The sequence below is a fragment of the Perna viridis genome, chromosome 10 (assembly GCF_037379345.1).
Source record: "Perna viridis isolate PV_CMFRI_1.1 ecotype Kerala chromosome 10, ASM3737934v1, whole genome shotgun sequence".
Classification (NCBI taxonomy): domain Eukaryota; kingdom Metazoa; phylum Mollusca; class Bivalvia; order Mytilida; family Mytilidae; genus Perna; species Perna viridis.
This window is the reverse complement of record NC_142454.1, coordinates 19,558,640-19,577,390: the sequence shown is the minus strand read 5'-3', so window position 1 is coordinate 19,577,390 and position 18,751 is coordinate 19,558,640. Positions and strand designations below refer to the sequence as shown.

The 18,751-nt window shown below is 32.3% G+C and overlaps 1 protein-coding gene across 1 annotated transcript in view; it reads left to right on the top strand.

Moving 5' to 3' along the window:
* Positions 1–18,751, top strand: part of LOC148604856 (uncharacterized) — a 78,366-nt gene that overhangs the window by 40,453 nt on the left and 19,162 nt on the right. Inside the window, exons 33-44 of the mRNA XM_088548527.1 lie at positions 296–397; positions 1,487–1,594; positions 3,553–3,654; positions 4,212–4,319; positions 5,114–5,215; positions 6,481–6,588; positions 7,551–7,652; positions 8,470–8,577; positions 9,799–9,900; positions 12,428–12,535; positions 13,242–13,343; positions 15,437–15,544. Of these exons, the coding sequence (XP_088404653.1) occupies positions 296–397; positions 1,487–1,594; positions 3,553–3,654; positions 4,212–4,319; positions 5,114–5,215; positions 6,481–6,588; positions 7,551–7,652; positions 8,470–8,577; positions 9,799–9,900; positions 12,428–12,535; positions 13,242–13,343; positions 15,437–15,544 (1,260 nt within the window). The remainder of the gene's footprint in view (positions 1–295; positions 398–1,486; positions 1,595–3,552; positions 3,655–4,211; positions 4,320–5,113; positions 5,216–6,480; positions 6,589–7,550; positions 7,653–8,469; positions 8,578–9,798; positions 9,901–12,427; positions 12,536–13,241; positions 13,344–15,436; positions 15,545–18,751) is intronic.

Here is an 18,751-nt window from a genome sequence, read left to right as displayed (position 1 = left end):
TACTGCTGTCCATTGCTCCATTTTGACAGTACACCAGTTTGTCAAATGACAGATTTGCAGAAAGTTACTCCTGTTAGCTTAAAATCTTAAAAAAACAAAGCCAAAGTCAGGAATATGAAAAAGTACTACTAAAACAATCATTGAGGGTGCTTTGACAGACTTTATTTAGATTCATACATTCACATTATTTTTTTGCTAAGTATGCAGCAAGCACTGTACATGTTTGCAAATGTTCAATATACTTGTACAATTTGAGTTTAAAAATATGGCCAAAGTTCATTATGTCTTTCTTCAGCTCTATGTGGTGGCCAACCATGTATGCCATTTTCTGTTTGCCAGAACAACCAATGTAGATGTATACAAGGTTATCATGGTAATGGATTTGTTTTATGTGAATGTAAGTTTTTTATTTTATTTCAATGAATTGTGTGTGATGCTAGATGCTAACATTATTTTCTTCTTAAATTATGACCAAAAAAAAAACTTTGCTTCTGTGATAATTTACATGAATGCAGAGAAATAATGGATTTTTTTTTAACCAATGAACCACAAATATAAATATCTAACAAAATGTTTTTTTCCTTCTACCATAGCCACGAAAATACATATTAATTAATCCATAGTACCAGTATTTATCAAAATATAGCGATCTCCCTTAGATGATGTCGTTTTTTGTTGTTGTTGGTTTTTTGGAGTGATTTTTAGATACTTTTCAACCAATTGAATTGAATTGATTGAATTCTTTCACTATATTAGTGTTCTGCTCAATACTAAACATAGGGTATTGGCAATGCTTGATTTGGATCCAGTGAGTATTCACACAACTTGTCGAGATAGTTAAATTCACTCTAAATTTGAGATTGACATTTCTGTTTCTGTTACACAAATTCAAAGTACATTTTTGTACATTCTGAATGTATTTCTTAAGGAGGTTGAGCTGGGGTAAGGCACATAAGTCTTGAAATCAGTTACATGTTTGTATCATATATCATATTCAATATCAACAAAATCTTTCAAGATTTCATTTGAAGCAGAATGAAATCAGTCCGAATTACTTTGTTGCTTACCAGAGATTGATGTAAAATGCAGAATACAAACATTCTTATGATTTGTAAGAGTTGTATCCCTTACCCTAGGTTTACCTCCTTTAAATAGACGGCTTTCACGTTCACCTGTTCCCAAAAAGTTTTCTATTTATATCAAGGTCAACTGGGGTCAAGAGGCATATGAACATAGACATTCTAATGAACTTAAAAAGGATTCATTTATCATAGAAACATTTAAGATATTTTTATGTCTGCAGATGTATTTCCACATAAATTGTCTTGTAGCTTTCAAATCTGATATCCTTTATTTATCTAGGATAAAACTGTAAACCAGTATTCACCAGATTCAAGGTCAATGTGAAAGTCTCCTATTAGACATAACACTTTATGACTTCTGAGTAACTATTTTTATTGCTGGTAACAGTAGAAATATTTTCTAGCTTTGACACAGTGTGGAGGAAAAATGTGTCACTTCAATGCTGAATGTTACAATTACAAGTGCCAGTGTAGATATGGATTTGCTGGAGATGGTTACACTAATTGCATAGGTACTGTATAGTTACACATATGGCAATATAAGGATTATGAAATACCCAAAACTCTTCAAACAACTTACATGAATAATGAAAAAATATCATTCTGAAACTTTTTCATGACATTTTACTTAAAATACAAGGTAAAACTGATTTGGATTCATTAGAAAAATTCTTTGTGTATACATATTTTAACTGTTTAATATATGTACTTGTAGATAACCAATTTTAATATATGTGAAGTTTGACCACTCGACTTGTATTGATGAACATTTTCAATCATCAGAAATTAAGCTTGATATAGTTGGACATTGAAGAGGATTACAAATGTCAGGGGAAAAAAAGAAGCATGATGAAAATGTAAAAGATTGAAATGAGCTCGTACTTTTGATATCTTTATTTTGAATGAATGACGCGAGCATGTAACAGAGATTCTAACAAGTCATCAGATTCTTAGTATTGGTGATTCCTTTTATTGTCTGCCTCTGTAGTAGTGATTACTTTTATTGTCCCCCTCAGTGGTATTGGTGATTACTTTTATTGTCCCCCTCAGTGGTATTGATGATTACTTTTATTGTCCCCTTCTGTAGTAGTGATTACTTTTATTGTCCCCCAATCCATCTGCCTGTGAATGCAACTCTTCTGAAACCGCTTGACAGATTATTTAAGATATTTGGTATGAATTATTATTATGAAGTGAAGATATGCATACTTCGAAGACTTAGAAGACTATTTTAAACATGTTTCAACAATACAAGGCCTTATGGATGAAACTCCTTAAAAACCGCCTGATGGTCTTTTTTTTAATATTTAGTATGTTGAATTAGAAAAAGTGTTAATATGCATACTTTGCTGCTTTTTTGTTTCTGTGAATTTTGTTAGAGTTATGACACTTACACAATGTTCAGCATGTTTAATCAATAGAAGACCTTGTGGTAGCATCTTCTTAGAAACTATATATTGTGTTTAGTATATGGTTATGAAGTGAAGATGTGCTTATTTCCCTGACTTTTAGTGTTGGCAGATTTTGTTAGAGTTATGGGACAAACATATTGTGGACTCAACTCTTCAGAAACTTGCACTAAAATATCTAAATCTTTACCATATATCATTTACTCAGGAACTTCAGTATTTAACTCTTTCCACTTTGACAACAAGCATCTTTTCTAGTCTTTACTCTTTTCTTTTTTAAATTTTTTTTCTAGTTATATATTTCATTATTATAACGATAGCAGTGATTTTTAGAATCTTCTATGTGTAAAAAAAACTCCATTCACACCCTGAAATAATTTCAATAATTTCACTCTCGGACTTTCACCCACCAAAACATCACAACACGAATAACAATTTGCCGATCATAAATTTTATACTTGTGTTGATTACCCTATAATTACTTTAACTTTGCAAAGGAAGGGGGTCATATGGCTACATGTAGCTATCTTATTATTAGTAGTAGTCTTTGTAAGAATCGTGCAAATTCTGTAGTATGTGATACAAAAAAGGCTACACATTTTTATTTTTTTTTGGTATCAAGTTGCTTTATAGGTCTATATGATGAAATGTTTAATCATTCATTCCAATCTGTCTGCTCATAGGAGATAATTCACATTGAAAATCCAATGTTTTCTACTGTATTTTAGTGTCGTTTACAGAGTTGTATCGGTTTAGTTTGAATTTTACAGTACATTCTATATGATTTTTATCTCCTAAGAACACTGGCTATATGAAAAGTCACATGTAAATTACCATTAACTAAAATATTTTAAACAAACATCTCAAAAAAATTTGTAGGCTTTCCAACCATGAATCACATTTTGCATGATTCTTATCTGGAGTGCTGCTTAAAGTCTTACTGCTTATACCTTCAGTTTGTTGTTTCAATTAAATTTTCACCTGACATAATTTAAAATCACAGGACAAAATGACCTGTATATATGATTTACATGTATTTATGTACTATCATTTATTTACAGCCCTTTGTGGACAACACAAGTGTGTGGATCATTCAACTTGTTTCAGGAACAAGTGTGAATGTGTGACTGGTTTCCATGGTGATGGTACATATCTTTGTGAACGTAAGTGCATTATTCACGTATTGTATCCCACAGTCATAAAAGGAACACACTGAAGTCTCTTTTTGTAAAGAAAAGTTTTTGCATTGTGGCAGGGGCTCTTAATATATTATTTTTTTATGTATTCAAATGTACATGAATATTCTATTCTAGTTTTTAGCTGCTGATATAGTCCCTAAACTGATTGTGCAACATTGCCGATTATTGACTGATCTCTTAATTCGCTTTTTGTATCTCATTATTAAAAGAAAATGTAAAAGAAAAAGTAATGAGATATTGTCTAAATCTTTGTCATGAAGAAAACTTGTGTAAAACGGAAAAACAAAACAAACAACTATATAAAATATATGAATTGATCGGTGGTCACAGGATGTAAAACGGAAGGGATCAGTGATTTTTTGGATCATTTTGATGGATCAGTGGCTGATCTGAAACTGGTCGGTGATTGATTATGAATCACAATTATGCAAACACAAATTAGTTCAGGTATGGTATTTGCAGAGGGAAGTTCAGAAAACTGCACTTGAGTCTGTATGTTCCTCTTTTGTTATTTTCTACAGCTGATGGTGTTTGTGGAGGGAAGCTCTGTGTCCCAAATGCTCGCTGTGACAATTTTACTTGTGTTTGTATGAATGGATATACTGGAAATGGCTATAAAAAATGTGATGGTAAAATATATTTGGTCAAATTTTGTGAAGTATCAAAAAATATATTAAATTAAATATTAGTAAAATATTAATGGATACACTTCTTGGCTGATGATACAGTAGTATTTTTACTTACTTGTTATTCTTTGTGAAGTAAATAATGGGTAAGTTAAACAATTAGAAGTGATTAATTCACTAACACCAGTTGCCTATTATTTTGCCGAAGTATCAACTTACTATATGAAATTTTCTATTTGCCCTTTTTAAAGCTAAAATACTATTTGAATATTAGTATACAGAAAATACAAGCTGTTATGTCTTAATTTAGTCACAAGGACTGGCACAAAACTCTGCTTCTACACGGTTTTTATAGAATTTTCACAAAAATGGGTTGATAAGGGGTAGTTTTTTAATCCAAAAATATAGAGCACAAGCTATGAACAACAAAATCTTTTGTCAGGAATTGTGATAGTACACAAGGCTATTTTTGTATCAAAAAGTTTGACAAATGCGCTCTACATTTTCTACATAAAAATGTCTCATGAAATAAGCTATTTTAACACAATTCAGCTAAATTTTCTGATTTTGCTTAATTTTCATCTACAATTTTAGTGCAACGTATGAATTAACAGCAATGAAACTTAGTTTTTGACAAGGCACTTATTCAATTGGTGAATTATGCCATTTTCAAATCTATTTGAAACGCTCTAGTTTTTGGGGCCGATTTTGTTATTTTCTGAACATACCCCATTGTTCAAAATTTTGATGTGCATTAAATAAAAATATCTAAACACTGGTCTTCTCTTCTGTTTCAGAATTATGTGGTGATGTTAAATGTCATGACAATGCCTTCTGTTGCCGTGGGAAATGTAAATGTAGCCCTGGTTTCCATGGTGATGGTGTCAAGCGATGTGAAGGTAAATAATGAGGTATTTACAGTGCACCAGCCAAACATGATAATGCCTAACATCTTACATCATTTTTTTAGAATTTCAATTGATTTTATGAATATTCTTTATTTATATCACTTGAAATGACCTTGGATAAATGTAAATGAAAGTTAAAATGGTTGAATTAGGTTAAACTCATTTAGTTTTGGTACAGATCAGATGACAGGAAAATGCTTCCCTTTAGTATCACCTGTTGTATGTTATATACATGTACCTGTATATGATTTCTTCTTAATTATATGAAGGGTTTGCATTTGATGCTTATGTGAAAAAAGGAAAGATTTTTCTAATGTCATGTAAGATATAGAGCTTCTTTTTATTGGTCCACTACCGGCAATTTTTGCTGAAGGGGACTTAAGATTTGCACTCTGATCATCCATCAATCAGTTCGTTTGACAGGCAGTTCAGTTTTCTGCACTTTTTTTGTCGTGCAGATATTCATTGATATTGGGTACATTACTTTACCATGGCAAGTTACAGATCAAGTTAGAGTTTTGTTCCAGTCCCTTGATTTTTGGCAGAGTTATGGCCCTTTGACTGAGAAATGTAATGCAGGCTTGAAGTTTTTCACACCTTTTTATTAACAGATTTTGCATGAAGTTTGCATTCTGTTCTCTTCAACAGAAATGTTACTTGTTTGTTTACATGATTCAGATGGGAATTTACACACACACAAGCCACGTCTAGTAAGTTGTGTGCTGAAGAAATATTAATTGAAAATCAACCACAGTTGTGGTCTCAAAGTCATTTAAGGACGTCATATAAGAATATGGAATAATCCTTTTGACCACTCTGTACAGGGATGTGGTTTTTCCATGGATTTGTTTATTTCCCCTTATGGATAGGTGTTTTACCATTTTGATTTTTACTTAAGGAGGTAGACCTAGGGTAAGGTACACAACTCTGAAAAATCATTGGAACGTTTGCATTCAGCATTTTACATCAATCTTATATAAGCATCTAATTAACTTGGATTCATTTTATTCTGCTTCAAACGAAAGCTTGAGAGGCTTTGGTGAAATTGAATACAATAAAAACATAACTGATTTCATGAGTTATGCCCCTTACCCTAAGTCTACCTCCTTAACTGTTTGTTTATATTATTTTTTGCTGATTTCTACTTCCCTGTATATATTTAGAATCACACTTAACTTTGGCTTTCAGTATGCTGAATAATATATTTTATTCTTTGTTATGGGCTATTCTTACAAACTATATTTAATGTTTTATAGATGACCGATATTGTGATGGTAAAACTTGTGCTGCTAATGCTGACTGTATCAACTTTAAATGTCACTGTAAAGAAGGTTTCCATGGTAATGGATACACATATTGTGAACGTAAGTGCTGAATCATTGGTCATTTTTATGCATTGACAACAACATGTTTTTTAAAGTAGCACAATGCAGCCAATTTTTTTTCTAAATGCAGATCAGGTTACCCAATAACAGTCTATTGATCATTTGGTCTCACAAAATATGTGTCAAATGGCCACCCACTCCATATGATGTACAAAATCACATTAGGTCTTGTAAACTTAAATGTTAGATTCTCATTCAACCTTCACAAAAAGTGTGGGTGGGTGGATTTTTTTTTCTTACTGGATATTTAATTTGCTAGCCTAATTTTAGCTACTTGAAATATAGATATGGTAAAAATCCATAGCCACATCAGTTTCAGTGAAGAAACATTGTTTTAGTTCACAACAATTGGAAGTTTTCTGTGTTATAGTATCTCAATACTAGAATCTTACACACAAAAAAAATCCAGATTTTGAAATTCCAGCCCCATCTTTTGTTATTTTAGTCCTTTTTTAGGGACGGGAATGAGAATCTACCAATTAATTTTATTTGACCTGAAACCTACTGTAGGTCTATGCATTGTATATGCATAATCTGTGTCGAAAGTAGTCAAAAACAAAGCTTAGAATGTATACTTTAAAAATCATTATTGTCATTTACCACAAAAGTGTATGAATATTGTTTGTGTGTTTGTGAATATTTGCCTTACTGAGCAGAAAAGATTTTCAGTATTATTTATTCAAGACAATTTAACAAAGATTCTATATAAATATTTTTTTTTATTTTCCAAGCGTCACATTTGTATGCACCTTGAAGGCATCATTTGTCCTGCAAAATTTTTATTGTTTTTTTTTTTAATTTAAAGTATTTGAGAAATTAGAACTTATTAGTAAGACCTTCAATGTTCAGAAGTCATGGCACCTTTTACTACATTAATAGAAAATTTAGGAGTTTTGGTGATTCTAGATCAACATTCTATACTCAATATCTACTCTATTTAGCACTGTGTAATGGTAAGATTTGTGCCAAGTATGGTCTCTGTGTCGATGGATGTTGTAAATGCCAGGAAGGTTACCATGGGAATGCGTATGTCTTGTGTGAATGTAAGTAAATCTTGTTTTCATATGTTTAGTTACTGGTACACATGTTTGAGTGCATTAATGTCAAGTTATTTTTTATTGAACAGTATCGATGAAACACCTCAAATTTGATTATTATTGTAAAGTCTAAAAATGGTCAGCTATTGATTATCAGGTGTACATGTCTTTATATAGTTTCAACCAGGGCCATTCAAAATCAATTTTTTGGTTTTAAGTCCCTCAATCACCTTGTTGAAGGTGCCTCATTATCCATTATGATTTGTTTATGAATAAATAAAAACAAAAAGGTACCCTGATTACTGTTTTATGTGCAAGTCTATATAAGAATCAGGCAAAATGGAAAATTAGAAACATACATGTAAAACATCCACCGATATGAGAATAAAATTTCACTTAAGGATGATTTCTCTAATTGAAAAGACCTCTATTTGATTTCTGCATTGCTGGATTTGTTCACAAATGTTTCAATAGAATGTTAGAAAAAAAGGTTTTAGACAGAGTTATCTGCCCATGAAATGTTTATTTTCAGTGCATTTCAATGAAGTTTAATTTACCAAAATGATATAGGAAATCCTGTCTGTATTCCTTTATTTTGATGGTGCAAAGAGTCAACTTGCATTTCCAAATTTGTGGGTTTATACCATGTTTCACCTACTGCCTAATTCTTACAGAGACTGACTCTTGAATGAGAAATAAAAGGGTTTAAAGAAATATCTCTCTCCCTCATTGGTTTTCATGAAAAATGGCCTGAGAAGGAAGATATTTAGTTCTATGTTATATACAAGTGGTTTATATTCTGAATTCTGAATTTATCTTCCAGTAAAGAAGTTCTGTGGAAATAAGACCTGTGCAGAGCACACAGAGTGTATCAACTATAAATGTCAATGTCTGAAAGGTTATACTGGCAATGGGTATAGGAAGTGTGATGGTGAGGATTTAGTCTTAACTGAACCCTGAATAATCCAAACACCTGTCTAAACTGAACCCTGAATAATCCAAAGCCCTGTCTAAACTGAACCCTGAAAAATCTAAAACCTGTCTAACCTGAACCCTGAATAATCCAAAAACCCTGTCTAAACTGAACCCTGAATAATCTGAAAACCTGTCTAAACTGAACCCTGAGTAATCCAAAAATCTTTCTAAACTGAACCCTGAATAATCCAAAACCTGTCTAACCTGAACCCTGAATAATCCAAAAACCCTGTCTATACTGAACCCTGAATAATCTGAAAACCTGTCTAAACTGAACCCTGAGTAATCCAAAAACCTGTCTAAACTGAACCCTGAATAATCCAAAATCTATTGAAACCAGACTATTTAAAGTCCCTTCATCAATGTAAAATTGGTAAACTGAACACCTGTCTTATCCAAACTAATCCTGAGGTCAAAAAGGGCACAGTTTAAGACTGGTTTCAATGTACACATACATGTATTGATGCTGTTCCACTGTACACATACATGTAATGATGCTGTTTATCAGATATTATTTTTTTTTCTGTTTTATCAAATTCAGATTTACTGCTGTGTTTCAATTTACCATGTATTTTGCCTTTTTTGTAGTTTTTGTAAACATGTCTGATTTATCTTATCTCAACTTGAATAAAACTGGTTGTTAAAATACCATGTCACACCAAGGACTTAGAATTAGTAGTCGCTGCTTCTCTGCCAAGCATGCTGTATTAGGGGATAGAGTAATGACTGGTTGGCTTGGAGTCGGAATTGCCCTAGTAGCGTGGCAGCCTACCTGTGGTGTAGTACTCATTTACACAAAGATTAGTACTTTATACCAAGTGTAAGTGAGATAAACACATAGTAAAGGTCATGCAACCAGTGTTTAAATGAGTACACCACCATACCAAACATGAATTATATCTATTGTAATATGACAAAAAAGAATATTTTTGCATCTGAACCACCCAGGGATAGATATATTGCAGGGGCATATACAGGAAATGAAGAATGGGAGGGTGTGCACTGTCATGCTTTAGTGATTTTCTTACAATTCAACCAATTTTTTTTTAATGAAAACGCATGCCTGTCACACTGGACCTGGATCTGTCTTGTCATTAGGTAATGTATTGTTTGACATTTATAGGATGTCATGTTGGAAGTGTTAACTTGTATAAATTAATTTTCTATTTTATTTCAGCTTTGTGTAATGGAAGGAAATGTGTGAAAAATGCTAAGTGTGTCAACAAAATGTGTGTATGTGATGAGGGTTACCATGGTGATGGATATTTCAGGTGTGAAGGTGAGGAATTAAACAACTGGACAATTTTTTACCATATATTTCCTTGATTTTGGTATTAAGTTTCAGAAACAAACTATAATTGTTAAAACAACGCAACCAACTATGTTTATTTAAACCATTAATTAAAAGTGGGCAAAACAGGATTAAACCCCTTTGCAAAGTTAACTTTGGTTGTGCCTTAGGGAGGATTTGAACTTGCACTGCAGTGACAGCTATGACAACATAGCTTGCACGAAGTTCAACACCCTAGACCACTTGGCAAGGTAGGCTTTTTATTGAGAGATATTATGTGGTAAGTCAGTCTCAAAATGTATCAGCAACATGTATACTTTGTAATAAGGAACTATGTAGTACATATTAAATAAATGCTTTTCATTTTGGAAGTCCTTTTTTAACTCAGCTGGCCCATCATTGTCTTCACCAACAATTTTTCAAAAATCTTCTTTGAAGCTACAAACCAATCAGGGCCAAACTTGGTATGACATTTTCTTAGGGTATTCTGCATAGAACTAGTGAGGGTTTTTTTTTGATCCATCAAAAAACATGGCTGCCGTTACTAAAAATGGAACATGAGGGTCAGACAGAAGTTTTTTGCATGTATTTTTAAAACTGTTAGGTTTAGTCAATTGTTTTACATGGGTGGGGGGTGGTTGATGTTCAGCATGTAGAGATCTATCTGTGGTCAAATTTTTGTGTAAATCTTCCAGCCATGTTGGAGTTTTTGCTCTTTCTTCACGGTGACAGTCTGTCAGAACTTTGTGGATGCAACTCCTCAGAGTCTGCTTAATGAATTTTGTTCAAACTTTGTAGGTATGTTAGTCACCATAGTTGATCCTATTTACCTTCCATTTTGATTCAGCAAATTTTATGTGAGTTATGGGACTTTCTTGATTTTTTTTTCCATGGTTCACTATATGAATACTGTGGTTACAGCTCCTTGAAGACTGCTGAATGGATTTTGTTCAGACTTTGTAGTGTTGTTTGTCACCATATTGTTTGATCATATTAAATGCCATTTTGATTCAGCAAATTTTAGGGGAGTTTTTGGAACTTGCTGCTTTTTTTATATGGTTCACTTTAGTAACACTTTGTGGACGCAACTCCTTGAAGACTGCTGAATAGATTTTGTTCAAACTTTGTAGGGTTGTTACTCAACATATGTAGTTAATTGTATTTAAACCCTGTTTTGATGACGCAAATTTTTGGGGAGTTTTGGGAATTTATTGATTTTTTACATGTTTTACTATGGGAACACTTTGTAGACGCAACTTTCTCGAAGACGACAAAATGGATTTTGTTCATGTTTTGTAGAATTGTTAGTAACCATATGTAGTTGATCATATTGCACCTTAGATTTGATTCAGCAATTTTACGGGAGTTATGGGACTTCGTTGATGTTATGCACATTACATGGAACACATAAGTGGCCACAACTCCGCTCAACAAAGAATTGATAGTCACCATATATGTATGCCCTGCAATTTTTTTCCACCATTTTTCAATTCTACAGTAGTTATGGGGCTTTTGCACGTCAACTTCTTTGCAGCGACAGGGGTACAATAAAACCTGTACTAGCGACCCCCTCCCAAGAAGACCTCCTGCCAAAAGTGACCTTTTTTATCTCTCCCCAGAAATTTCCCATGCATTTTACCTCTATAAATGGGACTAACGACAATCAAAAACTGTTCCCCCCAAATGCAAATCCAATGCTCGTACAAAACTGGAAATTGACATTTTCAATCTCGTTCATAACAAGACTTTGTATGAAATGGGATTTAGGGCAGTCAGTGAAACAATTTTTAGCAAACAAGATTCATTTTAACCAATCGAACAACTGAGTTAAAAATAATCTTAATTCATGAGTAGATGCTAAGGTAAATCCACTTTGAAAAATGGCTTCTCCGAAAAGAAAAGCATGGGATTTTTACCAAAAAGATTTAAAACTTTAGACCACAGGAAGCCTGCATACGAAGTTGCTGAATTATTAGTCACCTGGAGAACATACATTTAAAATTTACGAAAACAAAAATTTTAGGTGTTAAATGACTCTGAGAACAGCCCTAGGATAAATCAGTTTAAAATGAAGATAATTTTTAACGAAGCATTTTAGCAGAAAAAAAACATCCATTTCCCATTTTTAATAAAACTAAAAGAGAGAGTTTAGATACATGTAGATACATGTAGATATTAATCTCAGAATTGTATTTTATGTATTTTAATGCAAACATTGTTGGAAATAATTTTAAAAAACAAGAATTGCTTATTCATGCATTGTAGTACTTAAAATACATTATAAACTGTAATATAAAAAGAAAATGTAACAAATATAACAGCATATCAAAAATGATATGTAATTACAATATCCATGTTTTTAATACTATATGCAGGGAAATATATTTTGTTTTAAAAATCTTGATAACCTCTGTATAAAGACCCCCTGCCTAATGTGATCTTTTTTTGGCCCTTGAAAGGTCACTATAGACAGGTTTAACTGTATGATGACATAATTAATCTTGTGTATTTGCAGTTGATGGATTCTGTGATGGCCATGTTTGTGCGAAGAGTGCACGGTGTGATAACTTCCTCTGTAAATGTCAAAAAGGTTACTATGGTGATGGATACAGCAGATGTGACCGTAAGAAATACTAGTAAAGCTGTTCCTATTTTCCACAACTTTATGTTTGTAAAATACTTTTCAGTTTTGTTTTTGTTTTTTTTTTTATTTCCCTTGCTTGAATATCAGAAAAAAAAAATAGAGTTTTTCCTCAAAGTATTATGGGATGTTTCTACCATAGGTGTGACATTAGTCAACATTATGCATCCTCTTACTGTTCACTAATCAATTTTTTTTTAGGGGAGGTGGATGTTTTCCTCTTCTAAGTGCTCATTTCTACCAGTTTTTGTTCTATTTTGAAAATTTTAGAACCCCTTATTGAAGAGAGGGAAGTATGTAGTGATCATACTGTTCATCCTTTCATCACCCTTTACTTCTCAAACCACTGTATGCAAAATCATTTAACATTTACATATTACAAGATGCTATTGTTCACCTATTTTTTAATGAATTAAGGAGGTGGACCTTGGGTAAGGGACACAACTCTTACAAATCATTGGAATGTTTGTATTCAGCATTTGACAACAATCTCATGTAAGCATTAAAGTAACTTGAATTGATTTCATTCTGTTTCCAATGAAAGCTTGAAAGGCTTTGGTTAAATTGAATATGATACATATCACTGATTTCATGAGTTGTTTCCTTTACCTTAGGTCTATACATTTATGTCTTTTGGATTGAGAAGAAGTGTGACATCTGCAATATTTCTATTGTTTTCTATTTTCAGCTTACTGTGGTGGTAAACTATGTGTGGAAAATGCTCACTGTATATCTGACAAATGTAACTGTCATACAGGTTTCCATGGCAACCCATACATAAAATGTGAACGTAAGTAGATAAAAAGAACAAATATTGTGAACTGCAAATAATGCACTAGCATATAACCTTACATGCACACAATATAGGAATTACTTTTGGAGATCACTAAAAGATCTTCAACAGGTGTAAACACACCTTTAAGTAAGCTCTGAAAGGCCCTAACAACAAAAGTAATAAAATCCATGGTAACAGAAAGATGACAATGGGAAAAAATTGCGTATTTTCGACATATGTTTTTCACATGTTTAGGATCACCATGAAAACATGTTTAACAAAAATTGCAGTTTTATAGTACTTATATATGTTTTCCATTGGAAATTAAATATGAAGGGAGTAAAGTTTTTGTGTGATTTTTTTTTATACCGGCCAAAGACGGGATGTATTATGGTATACCGTTGTCCATCCGTCTGTCCGTTGTCCACACTTCAGACAATAACTCAAAAACACTTTCACCAACTTGAATGAAACTTTGGTGAATTGTTTAAATATATATTGATGTAAGCTCCCTTTCGATTTTTATATATTTCAGATTTTTCATTTCCATGTTATGAATTTTTTTCCTTAAAAAAATGGGGGTTTTCAAGTTTTCGTATAATAACTCAAAAACACTTTCACCAACTCTGAAACCTTGGTCAGTTGTTCATATCTATTGACACAAGTTCCCTTTCGATTTTTATAAATTTCAGATTTTTTGTTTCTGTGTTATGAATTTTTTTACTTAAAAAAAAGGGGGATTTTCAAGTTTTCGGACAATAACTCCAAAGCACTTTCGCATACTTTTATGAAACTTTGGTGCATTGTTCATATCTATTGATGTAAGCTCCCTTTTGATTTTTAAAAATTTCAGATTTTTCATTGACATGTTATGAATTTTTTTACTTAAAAAAAGGGGGATTTTCAAGTTTTTGGACAATAACTCAAAAACACTGTCCTCAACTTTTATGAAACTTTGGTGAATTGTTCATACCTATTGATGTAAGCTCCCCTCCGATTTTTATAAATTTCAGATTTTTAGTTTCCATGGTATGAATTTTTATACTTAAGAAAAGGGAGATTTTCAAGTTTTTGCACAATTACTCAAAAACAGTGTCATTAACTTTTATGAAACTTTGGTGAATTGTTAATGACTATTGAAGTAAGCTCCCTTCCAATTTGTATAAATGTCAAATTTTATGTTTCCTTGTTATGAAGTTTTACTCTTTAAAGAAAAAGCCAGAAAGGACCAAGGAAATTTTATTAGTTGAAAAATCGTTTAAAACAGACCATTTGTTAATATGATCAACTAATAAATATAAAAGATACTTGGTAACCTTTTCAGAAAAGTATGTTTTAAACAAGATAGAAATGTATGGATGAAAAATCAAGACAACAAACTTAGTTAAACTTGAGGTAGCCTTGATGGTGCCAAATTTTTTGTGCATTTTTTATTTTTATTTTTATTTTTTTTTTTTGGGGGGGGGGGGGTATTTGACAGGGCTCACAATATTTCTAGTTGATCACATAAATTCATTAAAAGCATAAAGACAAGTTAAAAGGGCAACGGGTGTATCATACGCTTTAAGTACAGCTCTTTATTAACATATGATTTTGAGTGGGTTTTTTAATGCACAAATATTTTCAGTACTAAACATGTTTCTGAGCACGTGTAATTACAAGTTACCATTTTTTATGTGTAGTTTATAGTTGACCGTGTAAATTTATTTAAATACTTAACATAACAGATATATCTTAAATTTCTAGATTTTGAGGTCAACATTTAAGGAGGTAGACCTCGGCTAAGGGACACAACTCTTACAAATCATTGGAACATTTGTATTCAGCATTTTACATCAATCTTGTAGGCATCAAAGAAACATTGACTGATTTCATTCTGTTTCAAATGAAAGCTTGATAGGCTTTGGTTAAATTGAATGTGATACAAACATATCACTGATTTCAAGAGTTATGTCCCTTACCCTAGGTCTACCTCCTTAAGATAGGTGGAAAATTCAATGTTATTGATCACTCTTCAGCAAAAGATAGAATTATCTTGAAAAATGTAGCCAAATTTGCCATATTTCTCTTACTAAAGTTTTTACCTTTTTGTCTCTTTAATATTTTAGCCCTTGAATATTGTGGAGGAAAGAAATGTCATATGAATGCCATCTGTGAAGATTATAAGTGTAAATGTAGAAAAGGTTACCATGGTGATGGCTATGAATTTTGTGATGGTAAGAATTATAGCATATAGCTACTTGTTATACCACACGCAACACAATTGCGAAGGGTATAATGTTTTTGACTCGTCCGTCAGTCCATCAATCGTGCTGTCAGTCCATATTCAGTTTTCCGGACTTTTTTTTAAAATGCTTGCAGATATTGATAAAATTTTTGTTATATGAGTTCATGAGTATATGAGTTACAGATCAAGTTTAATTTTCGTTTTGCTCTGATGATTTTTACCGAAATTACGGGCCTTAAACTTAGCAAAATTCACAGAAATAATAGTTTTCAGGACTTTTTTTCTAAATGCTTGCAGATATTGACATGATTTTTGGTATATAAGTTTGCCATGATAAGTTACAGGTCAAGTTAACGTTTCATTCTGCTCTGATGAGTTTTACAGGTCAAGTGTATGTTTTGTTCCCAAAGACGATATTTACTTTGGATTAACTAAAACTCAAAGAAATAACAGTCTGGAGTTTGGAACTACCATTCTGAGTAACGGAATTTAGTTAGAAGATAAAGGTCTAAAGCCTGAAAAAAAAAACCACTCTTATTCCTTTTTTTATCAGTTTTTCTGCATGTATATCTCTTACGAACAAATTTACTTGAGTATCCAACATTGGGACGCGTGGGGTATGTGAGCGCGCTCACAAAGGTTCTTTAATTCAAAAAGAAATTTGGAGAGAAAAAACAGCATTGTATACTAATACTGTTAAACATATTCATTTTCATGAATTCTGTCAATTTTCATGTTTAAAGAAAAAAGGTTAGCATTGTATAGTGTTAAAAATCCATTTCATGGATATATGTACTAATTTCTGCAGTTTTGTGTCAACTGATTTAGGTATACATTCCAAATACCGTATTTTCTGGTTTATAAGTCGATGTGGAGTATAAGTCAAATTGCCTAAGTTTGACCAAAATCGACGAAAAAAAATTGATAAGTCAAATTCGGCAGATAAGTTGAGAGTTAGACATATGCATTTATATCGTAGGTGTCAGCAAAGATCCCAGACGAGCGGTTTGTTTTTAACAGCATATTATTCCAGGGATGTCACTTTGTTTAGTATTTCTGAATTAAATTAATATTTGTGTTTTTGTTAAAGTGTAATTTGTCCGAATTCAATTATTTTATTGAATGGCATGTCAGTGGCTGTGACGCCAAAGATCATCAGGTGTACGAAATTGTAAACATGTCAAGCGTGGGCACCGATGTGTGAAATAAACAGGAAATTTGTTTGATGAATTGGTCATAATTACGAGTGGTAATTAATAAACAATATTACCTGGTGTTACAAAATACAATAAAAAATGATTTCTACCTGTAAATTTAGTTGCAATTAACCATTTAGATAGCACCTTAACTGATTATAATTTGAGCCACGTGCGAATGTGTGATGACATACCGTAAATGTGTATAAATTTGCATATTAAAGGACCGATAACTCTGGAACACTCAATAATGTCTTTCCACTAAAAAAAAGTTTTGTTAACATATCTTCTAGAGTTTGTTTATATATTTTAACTGTTTCTAAGTTTTTATTAACATCGTCGTATTCAGTCATGAAGGATAGCAGCACTAGTCAATAATCTTCAAGATCGATTTCTGGTTTGACTGTTTAAGTGACTGCTTTCATTGATTGCAGTTTACCCAAATTTTTTAATCAAAGCAATCAGAAGTGAACTAAACAAATCTAATGAAATGGATTGAAGATGAACATTTTTCTTGAAAAATATAAGTCGAAGTAGACAATAAGTCGAGGTTGACACTTTGCTGAAGAAAAAAAAATATATAGTCTGGAAAATATGGTAGTATGTTGTATTAAACGGTCTGACAATTATATGTAACCTCTTTGGAAAGAAGAGAGCTATTTGTATTATATGTATTTAATAAACATTTATGGTACTGTGTGTCATAGGCAGATGGTTCGCTATAATTAAGATAAAATGTGGTTCAACACTAACAGTAGTTGGGTATTCCACTGCCTACCATATTTGAAGGAGGACTATCTTGAAACTCGTTGTCCTTAAGGCACCCTAAATTAATCCTTAAAAGTTTAATTAGTCGAAATGAGTTTACTGCAAAACAATTTTAAGGACCACTAAATTTATCTATCAAATAGTCCTGTGGGCTACCTAGCAAGAAAAATAAGAGTCAAACCCTACTAAAGGTGAAGCTTCATAATTTTTTCTCATCAATATACTTCTGTTTTATGTAAAGTTTCAGAAACTGTTGGTTGTACAATGTATTTGTCCTTTATCATCTTTATTACAATCTCGAGGTATTGAATATTTCCCTTACTTACAGTTTCCGTAACTAGACTTTTTTTACAAGGTAGAGTCATACATGTCAACCGTCCTGATTTCTGCTGGAGACTCTCACAAAACAGACCTTTCTCCTGCAATTAAGAAAACTTCTGTTTTTGTGGACGTCTACTGCAAAATCTCCTGCTATCATATTTTTTCAATCCGAAAATTTCCGTCACCATTTTTGTTGTCATTTTCGCAAATCAGGGTTAGTAAAATACAAAGGAAAACAGCTGATTGATTCTCGAGTGTCTCTAGACTTATTGTGACCAACAAGAAAAAGTTGAATGGTTTACATTTTCGAAAGGATAGATACATTAAATTGGTGAGTACTATTCAGAATTTGAATAAGAATTATTTTTTTTATCATTCTTTATTGAACTGAAAGGTTGTCTGAAACTTCAAGGCATAGGAAAATATGGCATTTAGGACCTGCTACCTCCTATACACCTAAAAAGAAAAAAGTATTCTTGCAAATTTCAACCTTAATGGTCTTAATCTCATAATTGGCTCCAACCTGGGGACTTGGGCAATGACATGGCAATCTATTGGCAATTCAAATATTATTGTAGCACATGAAAGAATTAATGATTTTGAAAGGCATTCTGAAGAGGCCATTCACAAGAAGGCAGTTGCTTCAAGACAACCAGAGAATTGCTAGCCTCATTCCCTCTTTGTCTAGGCACTCAATTGAGTCACAAATAGAAAGAGCAGGACTCTTTTTTATAATTTTATTGCTGACTGCTATTTGTCCTTTCTTACAGCTGACCATTTTACCAAACATGTATAGAAAATGTTTCCAGATAGCAAAATAGCGTAGAAATTCTCCTGTAAGAGAACAAAATGCACACTAATGAAACAATCTATTGCTCCTTATCTTGAGACAAGTGTGGTTGAATACTGGA